At 34.2% G+C, this 17,827-nt stretch overlaps 1 protein-coding gene across 1 annotated transcript in view; it reads left to right on the top strand.

Annotated features, from left to right (window-relative positions):
* Positions 1–17,827, top strand: part of LOC128223403 (ectin-like) — a 31,357-nt gene extending 13,530 nt beyond the window's left edge. Inside the window, exons 2-5 of the mRNA XM_052932719.1 lie at positions 13,177–13,240; positions 13,750–13,776; positions 14,463–14,579; positions 17,643–17,827. Coding sequence (XP_052788679.1) covers positions 13,186–13,240; positions 13,750–13,776; positions 14,463–14,579; positions 17,643–17,827 — 384 coding nt within the window. The 5' untranslated portion in view covers positions 13,177–13,185. The remainder of the gene's footprint in view (positions 1–13,176; positions 13,241–13,749; positions 13,777–14,462; positions 14,580–17,642) is intronic.

Here is a 17,827-nt window from a genome sequence, read left to right as displayed (position 1 = left end):
GGCCGCTAATGTACGACTAAAAACATTGATTTATCATATTTCCCATTTAAACCATTGAACCTTGAAATAGATAACAAATTTAGGCCGCTAGTCCGCCAACCTCACGCTGCTAGGCCGCTAACTTCATGCCGCTAGGATGCTAACTTCACGTACCTTTAGCTGCCTGTCTTTGCAGCCATTGATGAATTGCAAACATCAACATTGCTGGGGGTTCAAGATCATTGCGAAACAAAACAAATATATGATAGGCGCATCCTTTTGAATTTGTTTTGTTTATAGATGGCCACGTTATTGAATGAACATGTACTTCAATGGATTATCCCGGTCTCTTAAATATTGTCTGGGAATGAGCATGTCCCTTATTTGTTCCAAATATTTGATATATTTCATCTTTTCTACTTGCCATGTACTTTTTTCACATACACTCATTCAATTCCTATTCACAACCAGTCCTCGAGGGCGGTTCAAGTGGCCTAGCGGAGCACTCACAAATGTCCCACTCACGCAAAACACTTGAGTCTCACTCACACCTATGAATACGGATATACCTTTCACTCGAAAATATCTCGACCGTTATGTGATTACAGAGGATTAACTCATTGAGTGTGAGTGAGAGTGATTGTTCTGAATTCGGCCCTATGTTTTGTTCAAATGAAGTATAAACTTACAGTGAGTACAGAGATATCTTGAAGTCCAGATTTATCGCTTACCTGAAGTTCGTAGGGCTACAATTGAGAGCTTTTCTGTAAATTGCAGGAACTGTCCCCATGAGCCTATTGTCTGTTAGGGGAATGGTGGCTTAGGTGATTGGTGGTACCACTCTGCATTTCTTATCCACACAAAACACAGTGTATCTGAAAATGACAGAGAATGGCCATGCACTTATGAAAGCTATGCTAGAAATACGCCGTTATGAGTGTATCAGATGACATTTCCACACAGAAATTGTGAGGCCTCCAATACAGCAGTACTGACATCAATGATGAAAACTTATATATCTGTCATGGAGCTATGCTGGTTTTGTGGCGTCAAAACCACTGCAACTGGGCAATTCACTAGAAACATCTTTTCAGAAAAAAGAAACAACCAATACTGGGTAGCCTTTGTCACCCAGTGAACACCCAGAGCATCTAGTTACTTTGAGCATCTATTTACTTAGAAGTAGCCACATTAAGATCTCAAATTAACAAAAAAGTGTATCCGTAAGCTTTCAAATACTGAACGAAGTGCAACTTTGAGCGGGGCTGCGAGCAAATATTGTCAAGGGCAGAAATCTCGCAGAAGTTTGAAAAAGATTATGCAACGCTTGATGATTTTGGCCCAATTTCAAATTGTTACTCAGTAACACGGCGGCGTAAATTTAATCTAACATCAATAAAGTTACACAGGAAAATAAGAAATAGCTTTAAACTCTCTAACATTCATGGCAGAGTGTCTGATGACGGTCCAGTATGCCAACCAGGACGGAGAATATGTGAAGCATGCACATACACACCTTTACAGCCCAAAATTTGGTTATGGTTTCACAGTTATTCATTTACACAAACTCACAATCAATCAATCAATCAATCAATGCACACCCACCTGGAAAGGTACGACATCCTTTGGAAGAGATGAATCTTGCAGTCTGATAGACGGTTGCTGACTTAACTTTATTGTCCCAAGCAGCAACTGCAATTAGATAAACATGTTGATGTTCGCACTAAAACAAAGCTTAGTATTGAGTAAAATTAAACATTCAGCCTGTTGGCTGGGGTAACATATCTAAATCCCCAAATGGATGATCTGATCCCAGCCAACAGATCAGCGAAACACGAATTGTATTGTGTGTCCAGGGGGGGGGGGGGGGCGGTCCCAAGGATATCTTGACGCAACTAACCATAGCCGCCTTGCGTTTTTGTTCACAAAGCCGGCACACACAGTTCATTCTCAGTTTGCATATTGTGTTGTGTTGTGAAAAGTTCCAGCTTTCCATGGCACTCGCAATAAACCTATCCATGAATTAAAACAAATTCACAAATAACTACCAGGTAATTATGGAAATATAAATGTCATTTTTTACTTGATTGATAAATACAACTTATATTGCAGTCAAACTGGATAAAATATCAGAAAAATGTGTCCTGTTCCAAAAAGTGTGTTTTGAAGTTGCAGACAAGAGAGAATCATTTTTTTCAAAAACTACTTGAAGGGGTACTGTGACCCGCAAGCATTTCGTTGTGGGCGGACACCTTTAAACCTCTTTCCCGCACATTAATTAAACACATCTTATGTTTTGTCAGTGCCGGTTTTGATGACCAGTATAAATCTAAAAGCAGTTTTTCTGCCAATGTTTACCCAAATGATTTGGATGAATGCTTAACAAGAAAGTGCAGTGTACACAATCAAATAAAGTATTTAGTGTTCCAGAAATAATGAGCAATCTGAAATCTGACCCCTTACATTCCTTAAATATTCACAAAGAGTTAAGTTCAAATTTAAGCAACAAAAATCACATTCAAGCAGAATAATTTCAAGCAAAAATGAGCAAGAAAATAGAAACCAACTGAATTGTATTTTCAAATGTTCCATCCGTGTTTGTTTGTTATCTTTTTATGATTCAAATGGTAAAAAATGGTGCAAATGTGAGAAGTTCTGAAGAAGAAAACTGATATTTTAATAGAAATAGTGATGAAATCACTGACATTATGTTTACTTAGCATCTAAAGCAACAGACCAACCAGACCTACCAGTATGCTAATCTATATTTAACTGCTAAATTTTAAAAACCCTAAACATACAGATAAGATCTGTGGCGCAGTTGTTTACATTGTGTGATTAAAATGCATATATTTTTGTTGGTGATTAGTTTAAATCCAAGATTTGTTTTCAGAAGATCAGCAATAATGTTTTTTCTTTGTCTCAATGAAAAATGTAATGTTCAAGTTCATAAGCGCTGTTTTATCTGAGAATTTCCCTTGGTGTGAACTGCTTACTGTGTCCAAGTTATCCAAGCTGGATCTAAGACATTACTACAACTGTTGTGAGTTCAATTTACCAAAAGAATACCTTTGGAATACACAATTATCTATAAAAATGGCAGAGCAAATTGCCCATGTTCAACACACAACAATATTTGAACTCCTGACGTCCAGCACCGCTGTCAGATTATCTAATCCAACCACTATGCCATTGCATGCTCTTTACTGAACGAAAGATAAATGAATACTCACAATTTTGAACAGTATTTTTTTGGTCACAGATAGCAACCTTTTAACCCCACTTAAACCTGTCTTCCCTATTTGGCAAACAGAGAATTTTTAGAAAATTTGTTATCTGATGATCCTGTAAATTTTGTGTGGATAGACTAAATACTGTTCGAATTTAGCAAATCAAAACTAACATTTTGGGTTTATTCAGTGTAGACCCTAAAATATCAATTTTGATTTATAAGTATGTAGGTTTGTTCAAAAGCTCAGTACAGTTTACTTTACATGTTAAGTTATCCAATTTCTGTAAATAAATGTTACTAAACTTGACTTTAAAATACTGTAGGGGGGCGTGTCGTAAAGTTAAGAAAAAATCCAAATAATGCAACAGTCAATTGCAGCATGGGCCCCCAAGGTCCTGCTAATAGCAGGGACTTTGACTTTCGGTCCAGCCAATCCCAGGTAAAATTCCCGCTCTGCACAGACAAACAGCTGGTAAAAGCCTTGTCAAATGAATTATGGTCATTTCGTAACCGCTCATTGTTGGTCATTTCGTAACCATTGTGTTAGTCAATTCGTAACTGTTAAGAAATCGAATGGTCATATCTTAACCGTTGACTCCTATAATTATGAGGAAATAATTTAATACCATTTGAATTAACAAAATTAAAGTTTACTGTAAGTATAAAACATAAAAATAACAACATAAACAAAGTTAAATCTAGTAGTTGTATTCCTTCTTTATTCCTAATAGTGTAGTGCGATTTGCCAATAAACTCTGAAACTATGACAAATAGAAACATTCACACTAGCTATTTTTTTATGTTGCGAAGGAAATATTATAAGTAGGCTGAATATTAAATGTAATAATTTTTTAATTCATAGATGTTCTACCATTGAGAGGAATTGTGACCTTAAGCCAATATTTTTTAAATATAAAGACCATATAACTTTAGAATTTCATTTTTTTTAAATTGCATAGAAGTATTGTAAAATGTAGTGAGTTTGCTGAATGAGAGTATGCGCTTTTTATATGCTTATTGTATTAAAAATGTGCCGATATGTTTAATTTTGTATCTTGTTATTGGAAATTAATACATTGGAAACTCACTAAACCGGACAAGGTCCGGACTGGGCAAAATTTTCGGTTTAGTGAGGATTCCGGTTTAGTGGGGATTCGATGTACGGAGTAAGTTTACTCAATATATTAACTGAGTTAACCTTTAAAGGCTTTTGTCCTCTAGGGACAGTTCAATTCTCCGACGTTTAGACGGAGGTTGAGACATGATTAAAGCACTTGCAAAAGTGATAAGCATAATTAAACATTTCTGCGTTTTTATAACCATCTTTTTTCCAAGTCTTGAAATAAAACAACTCTCGTAATTTAATGCTTGTTTAGTATGTTTGATAGTTTAATTAAAGCACCGCTCTAATTTGATTCAATCATAGAAGTCTTTAGATAAAACAACCATTCAAAATGATCACTAAAAAACCGTTTCTAGTTCTTTATTTTCTGCAACAAACATATAAATGTTTTAATCAATTTTCTTTTCACAAATTTGATTATCGTTTGATTATCGCGCGACAGTCAATCCACAGCGCAATCATCATTATCGATTATCGTGTTAACACAACATCACAGGTGTAATATTTAACGACGTACCGGCTGTCAAAACAAAGTGACACGTGATTCGCGAATTCCTAATACACAGAATTATTTTGACATGTTTGAACAAAACGTCCGGTTTTGTGAGGTAAAATTACGTTGACAACTAACAAATTTTCTCGATTTTCTCGGAATTCCGGGGTTCCAGTTTTGTAGGGATTTTTTTACATTGAAAATAGAAGGGGAAAACCGGGACTCTGATAAAATTCCAGTATCCCGAGGATTCCGGTTTTGTGGAGATCCGGTTTAGTGAGTTTCCACTGTACCATAACTAATAATTTTAGGCTGTTTTTTGTCGGTTTCGGATATAAAGTATGCAGAATATGGATTAATTGAGAAAAGAACAGAACAAAATTTTGTTCGTTTTAAACAAATATAGTCAATGAAATAGGTCAAGAATGATCATTTATGTAAATGTCATTTTACTCAAAAATACATCGCGATCAGTCTTAAATTATTGTTTATAAGTACGGTAAGCAAAATGTAAGAAAATAATTAACATATTTTGGTAGTATAACAAATCATTTCTAATTAAGCATGATATATATATCTAATAACTATTGAGTAACATAAATTATTGGCTTGTTACTATAGTGAGAATTTGAGTAATGTCTCCCAATTGGTGTCTTGGTTGCTGTGCCATATACATCCAGGTTCGAACAATGCACTTAACGAGGTGCTAAGAGTACTATTTATCAATTTGTTAAATGGTGGTTACCATATGAGCAATTGATTTCTTGACGGTTACGAATTTACTAACAAAATGGTTACGAAATAACCAAGATTCAGCAGTTACGAAATGGTAAGGTTACGAAATGACCAGATCCCCGTCAAATATGCCCCTGGGGACATCCTAGGTTAGGCCCATTCCCTGTTTTCAGCGCAAAAACAATAACACCGCATTCACTCAGCACTGCCGGTCCACCTGGAACGTAAAAACATGGCCCATTTCCCCTGCTATCCCTGGTATAAACAAGACCTGCCTGGGGGCCATGGTTACAATTGACTGGTGCATAATTGTGGCAGAATAAGGGAAATATTGTATTGTTGCATTTATTATCAAATATGAGAACTTAAGACACATGCAAAAAGCCACAATACGAATTGGTGATAGTGTTCGTTCTGTTCTGCTATTCAAAGTAGTCATTCTAAAATGCCGTCCAGGCTTTTTTTTTAAATGATGGTTAGCCTGGACTCCAGGCTAACCATCATTAAAAAAAGCCTGGACGGCATTTTAGAATGACTACTATTCAAAGGTGATGAGAATGACTAATGACATGACATTGACAAACAAAATGTAAGGCATTTGTATCATTTCGTCTTTTATTTATTAAAATCTGAGATGTTAAGGGAACAAATCTCTTTTTAGATTGGAACATACCAAATAATAATAAGCGACGATGTAGTGGTAAACCAAGTTTGCTAGAAATCAATCGAGTTTCTCCGAAATACAAGCAAAAATTACACCGGATGTTGATACTAGTGATTTAGTTTCGGATGAACAAAATCCGGATAAATCATTTGCTTTTCATCCAAAGGGTGGACGATTTATACTACTGTACAAAAGTCATAAAAATAAACGAAAAAAACGTTGAATATGTATTTTAAACACTTACCAAGTTACCATTCTCTTTCCGTAAGAGATGAACGCCATACTGCATAATTGCACGGAGATGGTACCACGGAGATACCCGAAAATTTCCGTTATATTCCGGAAAGTTAAATTTCTGTATACTTGAAAATTTGGATGCTGATGGTACACGAAATATCGAATTTCCTTATTTCTGTTTTTTATGGAATGAAACTTCGGGATAATATACAATAGGCTTTAAATAAAGTAAAACAAATAAAAAATGCTTAGTATATAGCTATTTTTGACCAAAATTATGATTTTTTCCCTGGTCGCCTTAATAGCTATTTTTATGGATACACAAATATACACACACAAAAGTTTAAGAATATTTTTTTTAATATTAAAAGATAATAGGATTTAAAACAATGAAATTATCTCGTAAATAAACATTCAAGCTTATCAACTTACTGTCAATGGACATTTTTATTGACATTTGATACATCAAATCTGGACTGAAAATATTAAGGAGACCAATTTTTGTCGCCTTAATCCAGCGGTCCCCATAATGCCTAGATTAATATATATATGGTCACCTTAATATCTGTAGTAGATATATATATATATATATATATATATATATATATATATATATATATATATATATAAAAATTAATATATATATATATATATATATATATATATATATATATATATATATATATATATATATATATATATATATAAATATATATATCAGCGTACACAGCTAAATTCGTTTTTGATTTAAAACTTAAAATAATGTCATTTCTGTAAAACATAAGTATCAAGAATATTAATATGTCGTCTGCGTATCAATTTACGCTTATCAGTGTTACGTTAAACGATAACAAATAAACAATCATTAGGTGTAGCCTATTAAGATAATAATGCTTATTTTTATTAAATCTTAAATTAAAAATTCCGATACAATGGCTACAAACTATATTTGTGTCAAAAATTTATTTACATATTTTCCGTGGTAAATTAACTATTTTTTAAATATGTGTTTGTCACTGTTATAATTTGACTTTTACACGTAATGTCGCCATGACTATGTTTGTTATGGTCACAGGCTAACATATAGTGCGCAATTCATTCCGTATAACTGTCTTGTCGATATTTAAGATACTAAGCGGGACAATATTTGAATGTTTTTGTGTTTTGTGTCAAGTCTTTAAGTTGATAAAGTTACTGATCGCATTATTCAATTAAAGTATATATTTCCCAATGTACGTTCTCTATTGCAAATAAACGAATCTCGTCGAAAAGACCATTTCTTGTTTCATCTTCAACATGGTTCTCAAAAGCAAATAAATTATAAAACACAACTTGCGCATATTCCCGTGAGAAAATTTGAAATATAAATTGAAGCTTCATCGTTGTTTGTTGTATTTGGAACTCAAGACGATATAAAATAATTCAACATATGTGCGAAAGGTACATATCTGTACAGAACTATTCATTTTTAGGGGTAATCCTGGATTAAACGATAAACTGGGCGTATTTACGCCTCTCTTGGATTGCCAATTTGATAACCGATTGACAAAGTGCAGACATCATTCAGGAAATGTTAATAATTGGACACGTCATTGATTGAAGGATTACAAAATCAAGACATGAAGCCCCTTCTTCTAATTGAAGGCTTGCTTATTAGAAACACATTTCAGAATACAGATGCTGCAGCGTAGGATAACTAGCAGTATAAAATAACTTGTCTTTGATACTATGTTGCAGACACAACCGGCTTTTGACCGATATAGACTCGATATGGATGTTGTGCAGAAATACTTTCTTCTGCTTTGTACATTGTCTTTTGCATTCGGTGATGAGCCCCGTTTTTAAACAAGATTTGAGTACGATGAAAAACTCTTGGAGAAAATGGTACTATATACTGTCTAAACGTAATTGTGACTGATTATAACCATACCGTGTCTTTAAGTTGATTGTTTAGTATAAATTCCCAATTAAAAAGCAACAACATTTGAAGTAGCAAACAATTTAAACATATGTAAACTAAAGACTACCGTTCTCAGTCTCTTTAAAACTGGAAATTATGACAACATTAAATGTAAGTGCGGGGCGACTTTTTACAGCTCACAAAACTGCTGTAAATATCAATAGTTATGTGAAAAGCTACAGAAACAAGCTCAGTAGCAAAAAGTTTAAACATAAGTAAACTAAAGACTACCGTTCTCAGTCTCTGTAAAACTGGAAATTATGACAACATTAAATGTAAATATTCATTGACAAACTTTAATCTCTTTAATGGTCAAGTGAATGATTTAGTGACGAGCAGTGTCATGTTATAACTAAACATAAGATATACAAAGACATAAGAACCGGTTCACAACTTTTAATATTTCCATCACAAAAGCTCCGTGTACATGTATAGAAAAAAAGCTAATAAATGAATACGGTATTTGCCGAATTTCGAAGTTTTAAAATAAATTTTAATGGTATAAGCAATGAGTTCTAAAAGGCTGCTTCTGAATCAATCATATTTAAACATTGTATTTTTGTCAAAATGCCATGGAAGCACTTTCTAACATCAAAATAAGTTTTATGTACAATGCAAAACAAAATAACATTTATATTTTGTTAAACAGGCTTTGTTTACTTCTATTCAGTCATAAATAATCCTTACACAGTATTAAAATAAATGAAATCAAAATGTCGCAAAACAACACACTGATGCTGTATTTGAATTGAAGGAAAATAGATTAGCAACATTCACCCAGCTAAAAAGAAACGTGCTTTCTGAACTTATCATTACTTAACGAACATATACGCGTGAGGCTCTACGCCATGTTTCACTTTAGGGAAGAAAACATTTAGAACCATACTATATTTATATAATGTAACAAGCTTTTCTTTACAATCTTCCCAGAATATGGAGACAAATGTAACTTCATGAATAAGAATGTCCTCATTTGTGCAGATAACAAAGACACATTTTGGGATTCCAAGAATACCCTTTTTGCCTTGGATCTGAGAGTAGTATTCATGGCTGGAGTTCAGAACAATGTCATCATTCTCATTGTGCTTGAGACATTTCTTTTTCTTTGCAGCCTCTTCCATTGTTATTTTCCAAGTTGATGAAGTTTTTTTTTTTATTTCTACAATCTTGTTTTCTGCTATATTTACCCTGTCGTCAGAGGCCCCAAAATTCCCAGTCCACCACAAGGCTCTTTTAACAACACTGGCACCGGTTTCCTTGGAATATCGCTTTGTAGCCAAGTCCTCTTGCTAGGGCCAAATGCCAGCCGCTTGTCTGTTTGGTCTGCTTTTATAATAAGGCTTCTACAGCGGCTTTTGGGCGGTTTTTGATTTACGCCTGAATATTCTATGGAAGTTTGAGGCAGTTAATCGGTCGTGTCTGGCATCCATCCATTTACTGTCCGAGTTACCTATTGTTTGCCGCTCAAGCTTATGTCTCTCTTCATGACTAACTCGAAGGTTATTTATGAAGATCGAACATGCATTGTTAATTTCGTTCGTTAATGGATTACAGCATATTTTCAATGGAATGTCTTCGCTATTGTCAATGGAAACTTTTGGCTTCAGAGTAACTGTATTCGTTGCATCTGCATACCGAATGAAGTCGCATGAGTCAGGATTTCGGTTAGGGTTTTCTTCATGTCAATGTCGACAAATCTGTCATCTGGGTTTCTTGGGTCGAACCCAGAGCTTTTAAATGTCTTCCGTACCTTGAGAACTTTCCTACCTGAACAAATATATCGTTTCAGCGTAAATGTTTATTTTGATTTTCAGTCATACTCAAAGCTGTGGAACAATTTATGACGTAGAATTACATTTGGGCCGATGGAATTATTTTAATAAGTTTGTATCAAATCTATAAAAAAATGTCATATTTAAATATTACCTGTATTCGCTATGTATAAAAAGTACCTAAACTTTCTTGCTAAAGAGCTAGCTGTTATAGCAATGTAGTTAAGTGTCGGTCTAAAGAGCGAGGGATGTCCTGTTTTAGGCCATATATTTTAAAATTCAAGTAAGTAACAACATCATTAAATGTCTTCTTTAGAAGCATGTATTTACACCTATTTTACAAGTCTGATGTTGTGAATACTGGTCGGCTCACCATTTTGCCTGGATGGTGCGTTCCAATTGCAGAGCTGATCTGTGCATGATACCTTATTTAGACCCCTTGCGGGAAATCATCGACAACTGCAATATGGCTGCATTCCTAACCAAAGCTGAAACAGAATGATTTTCAATTAATAATAATCTCTCTGTGAAATACCATTTCAAATAAATGAAATAATCTAAAATTACCAAACTAGGACACATTTATAAACAGGAAAATGAACAAACTGGATGAGGGCATGGTGATAATATGGGTTTATCTAGTCTAAATAATTGAACTTTGGCTGATTTCTTTTACTTTTTATGGTAATGGATGGAATGAATCACGTTTTGAACGTCTATTTTTTAAAACAAGGGTTCTTCCTGAAATTTATAAACTATTGAATAAAAGTTAAAATGACATTACACAAACTGAAATGTTGACATAACCAAGCAACACATTCAGAGGCTCCCCAAACAAGAACGGTGGCCAACCTGTCCAGCGCAACATACGTCTGGTACGACTTCCCCTGGTACGAAGCCAGAACAAGTGAACCTATCAAAAATATAGTTCCTTTCTCACCGTCTGATAACTTGGCTTGAATATTTATGCAAAAAGCTACAGAAACAAGCTCAGAAGCAAAATGTTTAAACATAAACCCGGGTTCGGGGCACTGGGCAAACGCCAAAGACATAGAACACAAAATCACAAACAAGAAACATAGAAGAATAGCACAAAACTCCACAAACAGCACAGTGCATACATATACTTTATATAAAAAAAAGGTATGTTTATCAAGAATTGTTAGGTACCGCCTTGGAACGATAAGTAAAATGTAAATTTACTGGGGGTTTAAACTAGTTTATGTGCACAAACCTCACTCTTATCCCTACTATCCTTAATAAAGATAAAACGCAAAAGGTAAATCTTATCAAAGTATGCATTAACTTGAAGAAACTTATCAATAAAACAAATAATGATAAACTTATAGGTAAACCCCAAGTACTTCCATGATTAGAGATCCCAACTCTATCTGCAGACAGAGGGAAACTATTCAGAGCACCTAATGCAAAATCTTTTTAAAGATACGATGCAGTCATTGTTAGAAACTATAAAAATTCCACACAGTCTGCCTTATAAAATAAAAGGTTTAAAACTGTGTGGTTATAGAGTTATATAATGAAAAGCAACATTGTACTAAAACTGGGAACAAATAAGGAAAACATTATTAAAAATAAAAGCAACATGTATTCGCTAATCTTTCCTTCTAAATGAATTGAAAATGTAAAATATTTGAAGAAAATGAAGTCACATGCCAAAACAATCCGAGTCAGCCAAAAACGTGCTCGCCAAAAACGGTTTTAAAGATAACATGAATAAGCAAAATCTTCTTTAAAAAATAAAGGACTGAAAGCTTAGTTATGAAAGAGTGCGATATTCAACCCTATATTTTGTTTCAAGTATTCATCTTCAAAAACTAGAAGGCAAGTGCTCTTCAAGATATTGCCTTTATAATCACGGTTTAAATGAATGAAGTTTTGGACGAATCCCTCCTCAAAATATTTGAATGTCTAAAACGAATTGTAGGCACGAACACTGTCATTGACGAGGGATTTGTCCCTACTTTCGATTGAATAATCTTCAAAATATTGCCTTTATAACCACGGTTTAAATAAATGAAGTTTTGGACGAATCCCTCCTCAAAATATTTGAATGTCTAAAACGAATTGTAGGCACGAACACTGTCATTGACGAGCGATTTGTTTCTACTTTCGATTGAATAATGTTTAAATTTCTCATCTTGGTCAGGCACATCCGTCAATCTTTTGTCCTACACTTTTTTCTCATTTATAAAACAATGCCTTGCTAAATGAACAATCCATTAAGTAAATCGGCCTATTGCTTTGCAGTCATTTTAAAAGCTTTCAATTATCAGTGTGTTTGTTCACTCAGGGAGATTCGCCTCAACAGAATGAAATTTTGCGACGTCTCGCGTTATTTAGTTCAATTAGCGTCCACGTGATCGAGATCTCGGCTTCACCGGGCGCTTTTCCCAAACTGGTCTTTTCTAAACATCAAAAGGCAGTTGGCGGCCATTTTGAAAATGATAGCCCTCATTTATGACGGTCATGTTGGATAATATCGCTTCATTTTTTATTTCTCTGATAACAGGTATATATGAACAGTACTCATGTAACAAAGTGTATGCTTTTTCTAAGAAATTAATTCACAAAACGACCTATTTTGAACTGTTCAAGGCCGAAATAGCTTCATTGTAATATTATGTTTTTGGTATTGTTTACATATTTATTGCATGGGATGAGAAATCGTAACACTAATACGTTCTTACCATTTTTAAAATGATGAAAATGATAACATTTTATTTTCATTAATCTATGAACAATCGAAAATGGTTTGAGTCCGTATCCCTCACAAACATGAACAGCCGGGTTGAGCTCTTATCTGTACGAGGCCAATCGAGTAGCTATAAAAGCCTCTGTGTAGTGCGCGGTATCTCAAAACCTTAGATAGTCTTATTTTATAGATTCATGATTTAAGGTTTGAATAAAGACAATGTAATATCACTTAAATAACGATGTCTAAACTTCGTTACTTTTCGCAGGAAACGAGAATGGCACTAGTGTTCAAAACCTTGATACTTGTTTTGGTGACAATATCGACCAATGGTAAGTACATTTTATTTGTTCTTTTATGACCTTTAAAATATATATTATTTGTGTTTTTCTTAGACTTAAATGGTAGAAAATATAAATGGTTAAGATTACTACTTAGTTAATTATCTACAAAAGATAAGTTAACAGATAGCAGGTTATATGTTTCCATTACTATACAACAGCAATAAGTACGGAGGCATTTGATAAATGCGAACCAGATAACTTTATTATTTAATATACATACCGATTTATCATCATTAAGTGTGTACTAGAAACCATGGTAGTTTAAATGATTCCGCGTATGTATTTGTTATCTTATTTTTTACTAAAGTTAGCGAAAAGCTAGACTTAAGAACCAACTAATTATTTAATTGAAATATTTTTATTGAGATCTATTGAACGTACTTTTTACTCTGAGGTAACAATAAATCAAATACATATGGTACAAACTTACTGAATTAGAAACTATAAGTATTTTGAATATATTTGAAAGGATTTAATAATTTCAAACAATTTTGCAGGATTTCTGATGTCGAATACAACGAGCGGTACGTATACAACCTTCTCATCAGTTCAAATAGAAGTTTATTTATACATCCGCATGGCAAGAAAAAGAGCACAATCTACACATCTATCCATCAATCAATCCATCCATCCATCCCACACACCCACACAACCACCCACACATCTGCATACCTACCTACGTACATACCTACCTACCTACCTACCTATGTATCATGTCTGTCTGTCTGTCTCGAGGAATTAACTAAACTACTACTGAACTGAGTCTAGGAACGTATTCACAGAGCATTTAAATTTTCATACATATGTATTTTTTAATTCAAACTGTCTTCAACTTTATCATTCAATATAAATATTTTGCTGTTTCATGTACATTGTTTTAGGATAATAACAATATTATAATTCACACTGAATGAGTGAATAAACTTATCCTTTTTATAATGTTATATTCTGAAATGGAAATGCTAACTTTGATGTTTGGTGACAGTGTTTTATACTGGTTTTGTTACCTACAGGTAGCTTAAATGATAGAACATTTAAAAATAGATAATGATATTGAACTTTGCCTTTTTAAGCTTATTTCAAATGAAACACAATAAATGTTCAAAGTTTCCCGAATATTTCAGGCCATTATGGTTTATTTATCATTGAAATGTGATGATTTTAACTGATTTCGTGATATTGAACGTTAAATTAATGATTTTAATTGCAGCACCATGTAGAGACGACCAGCCGAACTGTCAGATTTTAGACGACAACTTCGCAGTATGCAAAGATCCACAAAAGGCAAGGGAATTGTGTAGGCGTTACTGCAATTTCTGTGACACAGGTAAAAGCATGAATCTCATAAACTTGTTTTACCTGCATGGAGTCGCTGGAATGCGTATCAAAATAAATAGTGATCTATCAAGATTTCGTGGTAGCTATCAATCATGTTTTCTTCAACCACTATGCAAATACCCAAGTGTCAGCCTGCTGATAATAAATATTTGAAGCATGCCCTTCTGAAAAAAAATCAACTGATTTAAAAGAAACGTTGCCTGCACAAGATAAAATTCTTTAGTACACAATAGGTAAAACTTTTGGAAACGTTGGAATATCCTGATTAAACTGTCTATTCTGCTTATTTCGCTTCGTTATTCAAGGAACGTCCGCAATGCATAACTGGGTCTATAGACTAAAACGCGAAGTTTTCAAAATGTCAAACAGTACCACTTATTAATGTTCAATACTTAACTCTTTTGCAAGCATAACTCATTTGTATTTTCAAACATATTTTGAGAGCTAAGCACATTTTAAGAAAACAATATTTTACCAGACTTTGGCATAAAAGCATTTGCATTCTTACGCAAACATGTATCGAAATTCGGAAAAGTTTCAGGTGAAAAGGTGTTTGACATTATCAAATCATGAATATCATGTGGCTTTGGATGATTAGTTCTTTATTAAAAAAGATATTTGCATTTTGTTAGGAGGATGTGAATATCTTTGTATTTTTTGAAGATTCATTATAACATTCCAACCTGTCATTGTTGATAAGATAGTCTGGACTTGTTTCGACACAAAAACATATTCATATTTGTCGAAACTGTATTCAGTAATAATGATAGAACTTTAAGAAACCTTTTATACGAGATTCCTTCGTTAAATCTGCTCGACGCCTTTTTACACAATAACATGTTAAAGTGCATGCATGTTGTACTCTTGAAAAAGAATGAAGCTCAAAACTAAATTAAACTATAAGTTTTGAAGCGATGTTATTGTTGGCATACCCCATCCAATTAGTATTGTGAAAACCCTTAATTTATGCAACACTTATGTGTTCGGTTTGAGCCCAAAACTAATTAATCTTAATATAAATAATATATATATATATACTGAGTTTAAAAGGTACACGGACAGATTGGGTAGACAACCATTTAGTACATTTGAATTTGTGGCCTAATGTTGAAAACGGATAATCACATAAGTCAAAGTGATATTACACAAACTAAAAACAACGTGAAAAGTCCGCACAAGTAAGTGTAAATGAAATGTTATATTTATGAATATGGGCTATTAGCCTTGAATATGTATTTATTCACTTGGGATTAAATCGGTTTTCGAAGGTACTGTTAGAGTGACAATGTTGCATTATGAGCGCAATGCACAATCCCGCCATCAGAGAATCTGGATCAGAGAAATTTGTTAAAATACCTGCGATTGGAGGTGTTGCAGATCTCCAAAATACTTTGGAACAAGAGGCACATCAGTGCCTGTGCTCCACTGGCCAAAAGGTTCAAGCAAAGACCACCTAACGAACATTTTCGTCAAGTTTCATAGAAATACAATCATCAATGTTGTGCAGTGGGCCGAAATGATTTGGGCAATTTGAGTAAAGGAGCACCAAACAAACATTTCTGTCAAGTTTTATCGAAAAAAGATCATCGGTTTCGACGACAAGTCGTATAAAGTTTTTTTTAATTTTTTAGCTCTGGCAGCCATGGTGTGCAGTGGACTGGAACCATTTAACAAATTTTGGTTAATGACTACCCAAGTAACATTTCTGTCAAGTTTCATTGCAATACGATAATCGGTTTCTGAGGAGAAGTCGTTTAAAGGTTTTTCTATTTTTACCTCTGGGGGCCATCTTGTGCAGTGGACCGAAACCATTGAAGCAAATTTGATAAAGGACCATCCAAGGAACATTTCTGTTAAGTTTCATCAAAATCTGATCATCGGTTTCAGAGAAGATGTTCTTTAAAGGTTTTTCTATTTTTTTGCCCTGGCAGCCATGTTGTGCAGCGGACCGGAACCATTTGAGCAATTTTGGTTAAGGACCACCCAAGGAACAATTCTGTCAAGTTTCATCAAAATCTGCCTATCCGTTTCAGAGGAGATGTCGTTTAAAGATTTTGCTATTTTTAGCTGTGGCGGCCATATTGTGCAATGGACCAGAACCATTTGAGCAATTTTGGTAAAGGACCACCAAAGGAACATTCCTGTGAAGTTTTGTCAAAATCCGCTTATCAGTTTCAGAGGAGATGTCGTTTAAAGTAAAAGTTTACGCACGCACGCACGCACGCACGCACGCACGAACTCACGACGGACAATCTGTGACGACATAAGCTCCATGGCCTTCGGCCAGTGGAGCTAAAAAGCATCAGGCCAAGGCTATTTACCGGATTACGGCCTACACTTACCTGTTTATAATCCTTATTAATGCATAGACAAAACAATAATAGGAGTGCAAAACTAAAATCATAAAGGTATAGAATAGCCTGATTTCACTGGGGACTTTAATGGCTAAACATGTTGACCCGGGTAAGTTCAAGCTGTATGAATATACTTTTAGTGCCAATCTTTTGCATTTGTCGTTCATTTATCCTTTGTAATGCTTGAGTGTGTTTAAGAGCTCAATAAATTATACAAAGGAATGATTTAATGGAATATTGTAAAATATGAATTTTACGTGTCGAAATGTTTGACAACAATAGTGTGATTGATTCTATTTCAAGAAAGATAGTTTTAAATTTCTAGATCGTCTGTTTTTGTGTCAAAATGCTTGGCAATAACCAAACAACAGTTTATTGATTGCTTCTATTTTTGAAAACAACAACATAGTTTTGTATATTTAGCTCGTCTGTTATTTAAAGGTGCCCAGTTGTCGACTAAAAAGAACACAATGAGTAAGAAGAAACGCGGCATATTTTACATGGCGCTATTTTCGTAACCAAAATAGAGAATTCAAGATATCGTAGGTTTTCTATCTTTTTTTATTTTATAAGACACCAAACAAATGTTCTGCTAGAAACTATACTCTGGTGACCACATATAACATGTGTCATATAACTGCATAAATTCCATCAATGCTGTCGCAAAAAAAAATGCTTTGTTTCGTTTTCGTTTATAGTCGATGGCGATTGGTCAGTTTGGGGCACGTGGGGTGGATGTGACGTCACATGTGGAAATGGGACAAGAAGACGCACTAGATCCTGTAATAACCCTGCGCCTGCTCAAGGTGGGATGTATTGCGAAGGGTCTTCCACAGAAACGAGCGATTGTGGAATCAACAAATGTCCAGGTTCAATTGAGTAA

This window comes from Mya arenaria, chromosome 1 (assembly GCF_026914265.1).
Source record: "Mya arenaria isolate MELC-2E11 chromosome 1, ASM2691426v1".
Lineage (NCBI taxonomy): Eukaryota > Metazoa > Mollusca > Bivalvia > Myida > Myidae > Mya > Mya arenaria.
Note: the sequence above shows the minus strand (reverse complement) of the source record. Positions and strands in the feature narration are given on the sequence as shown.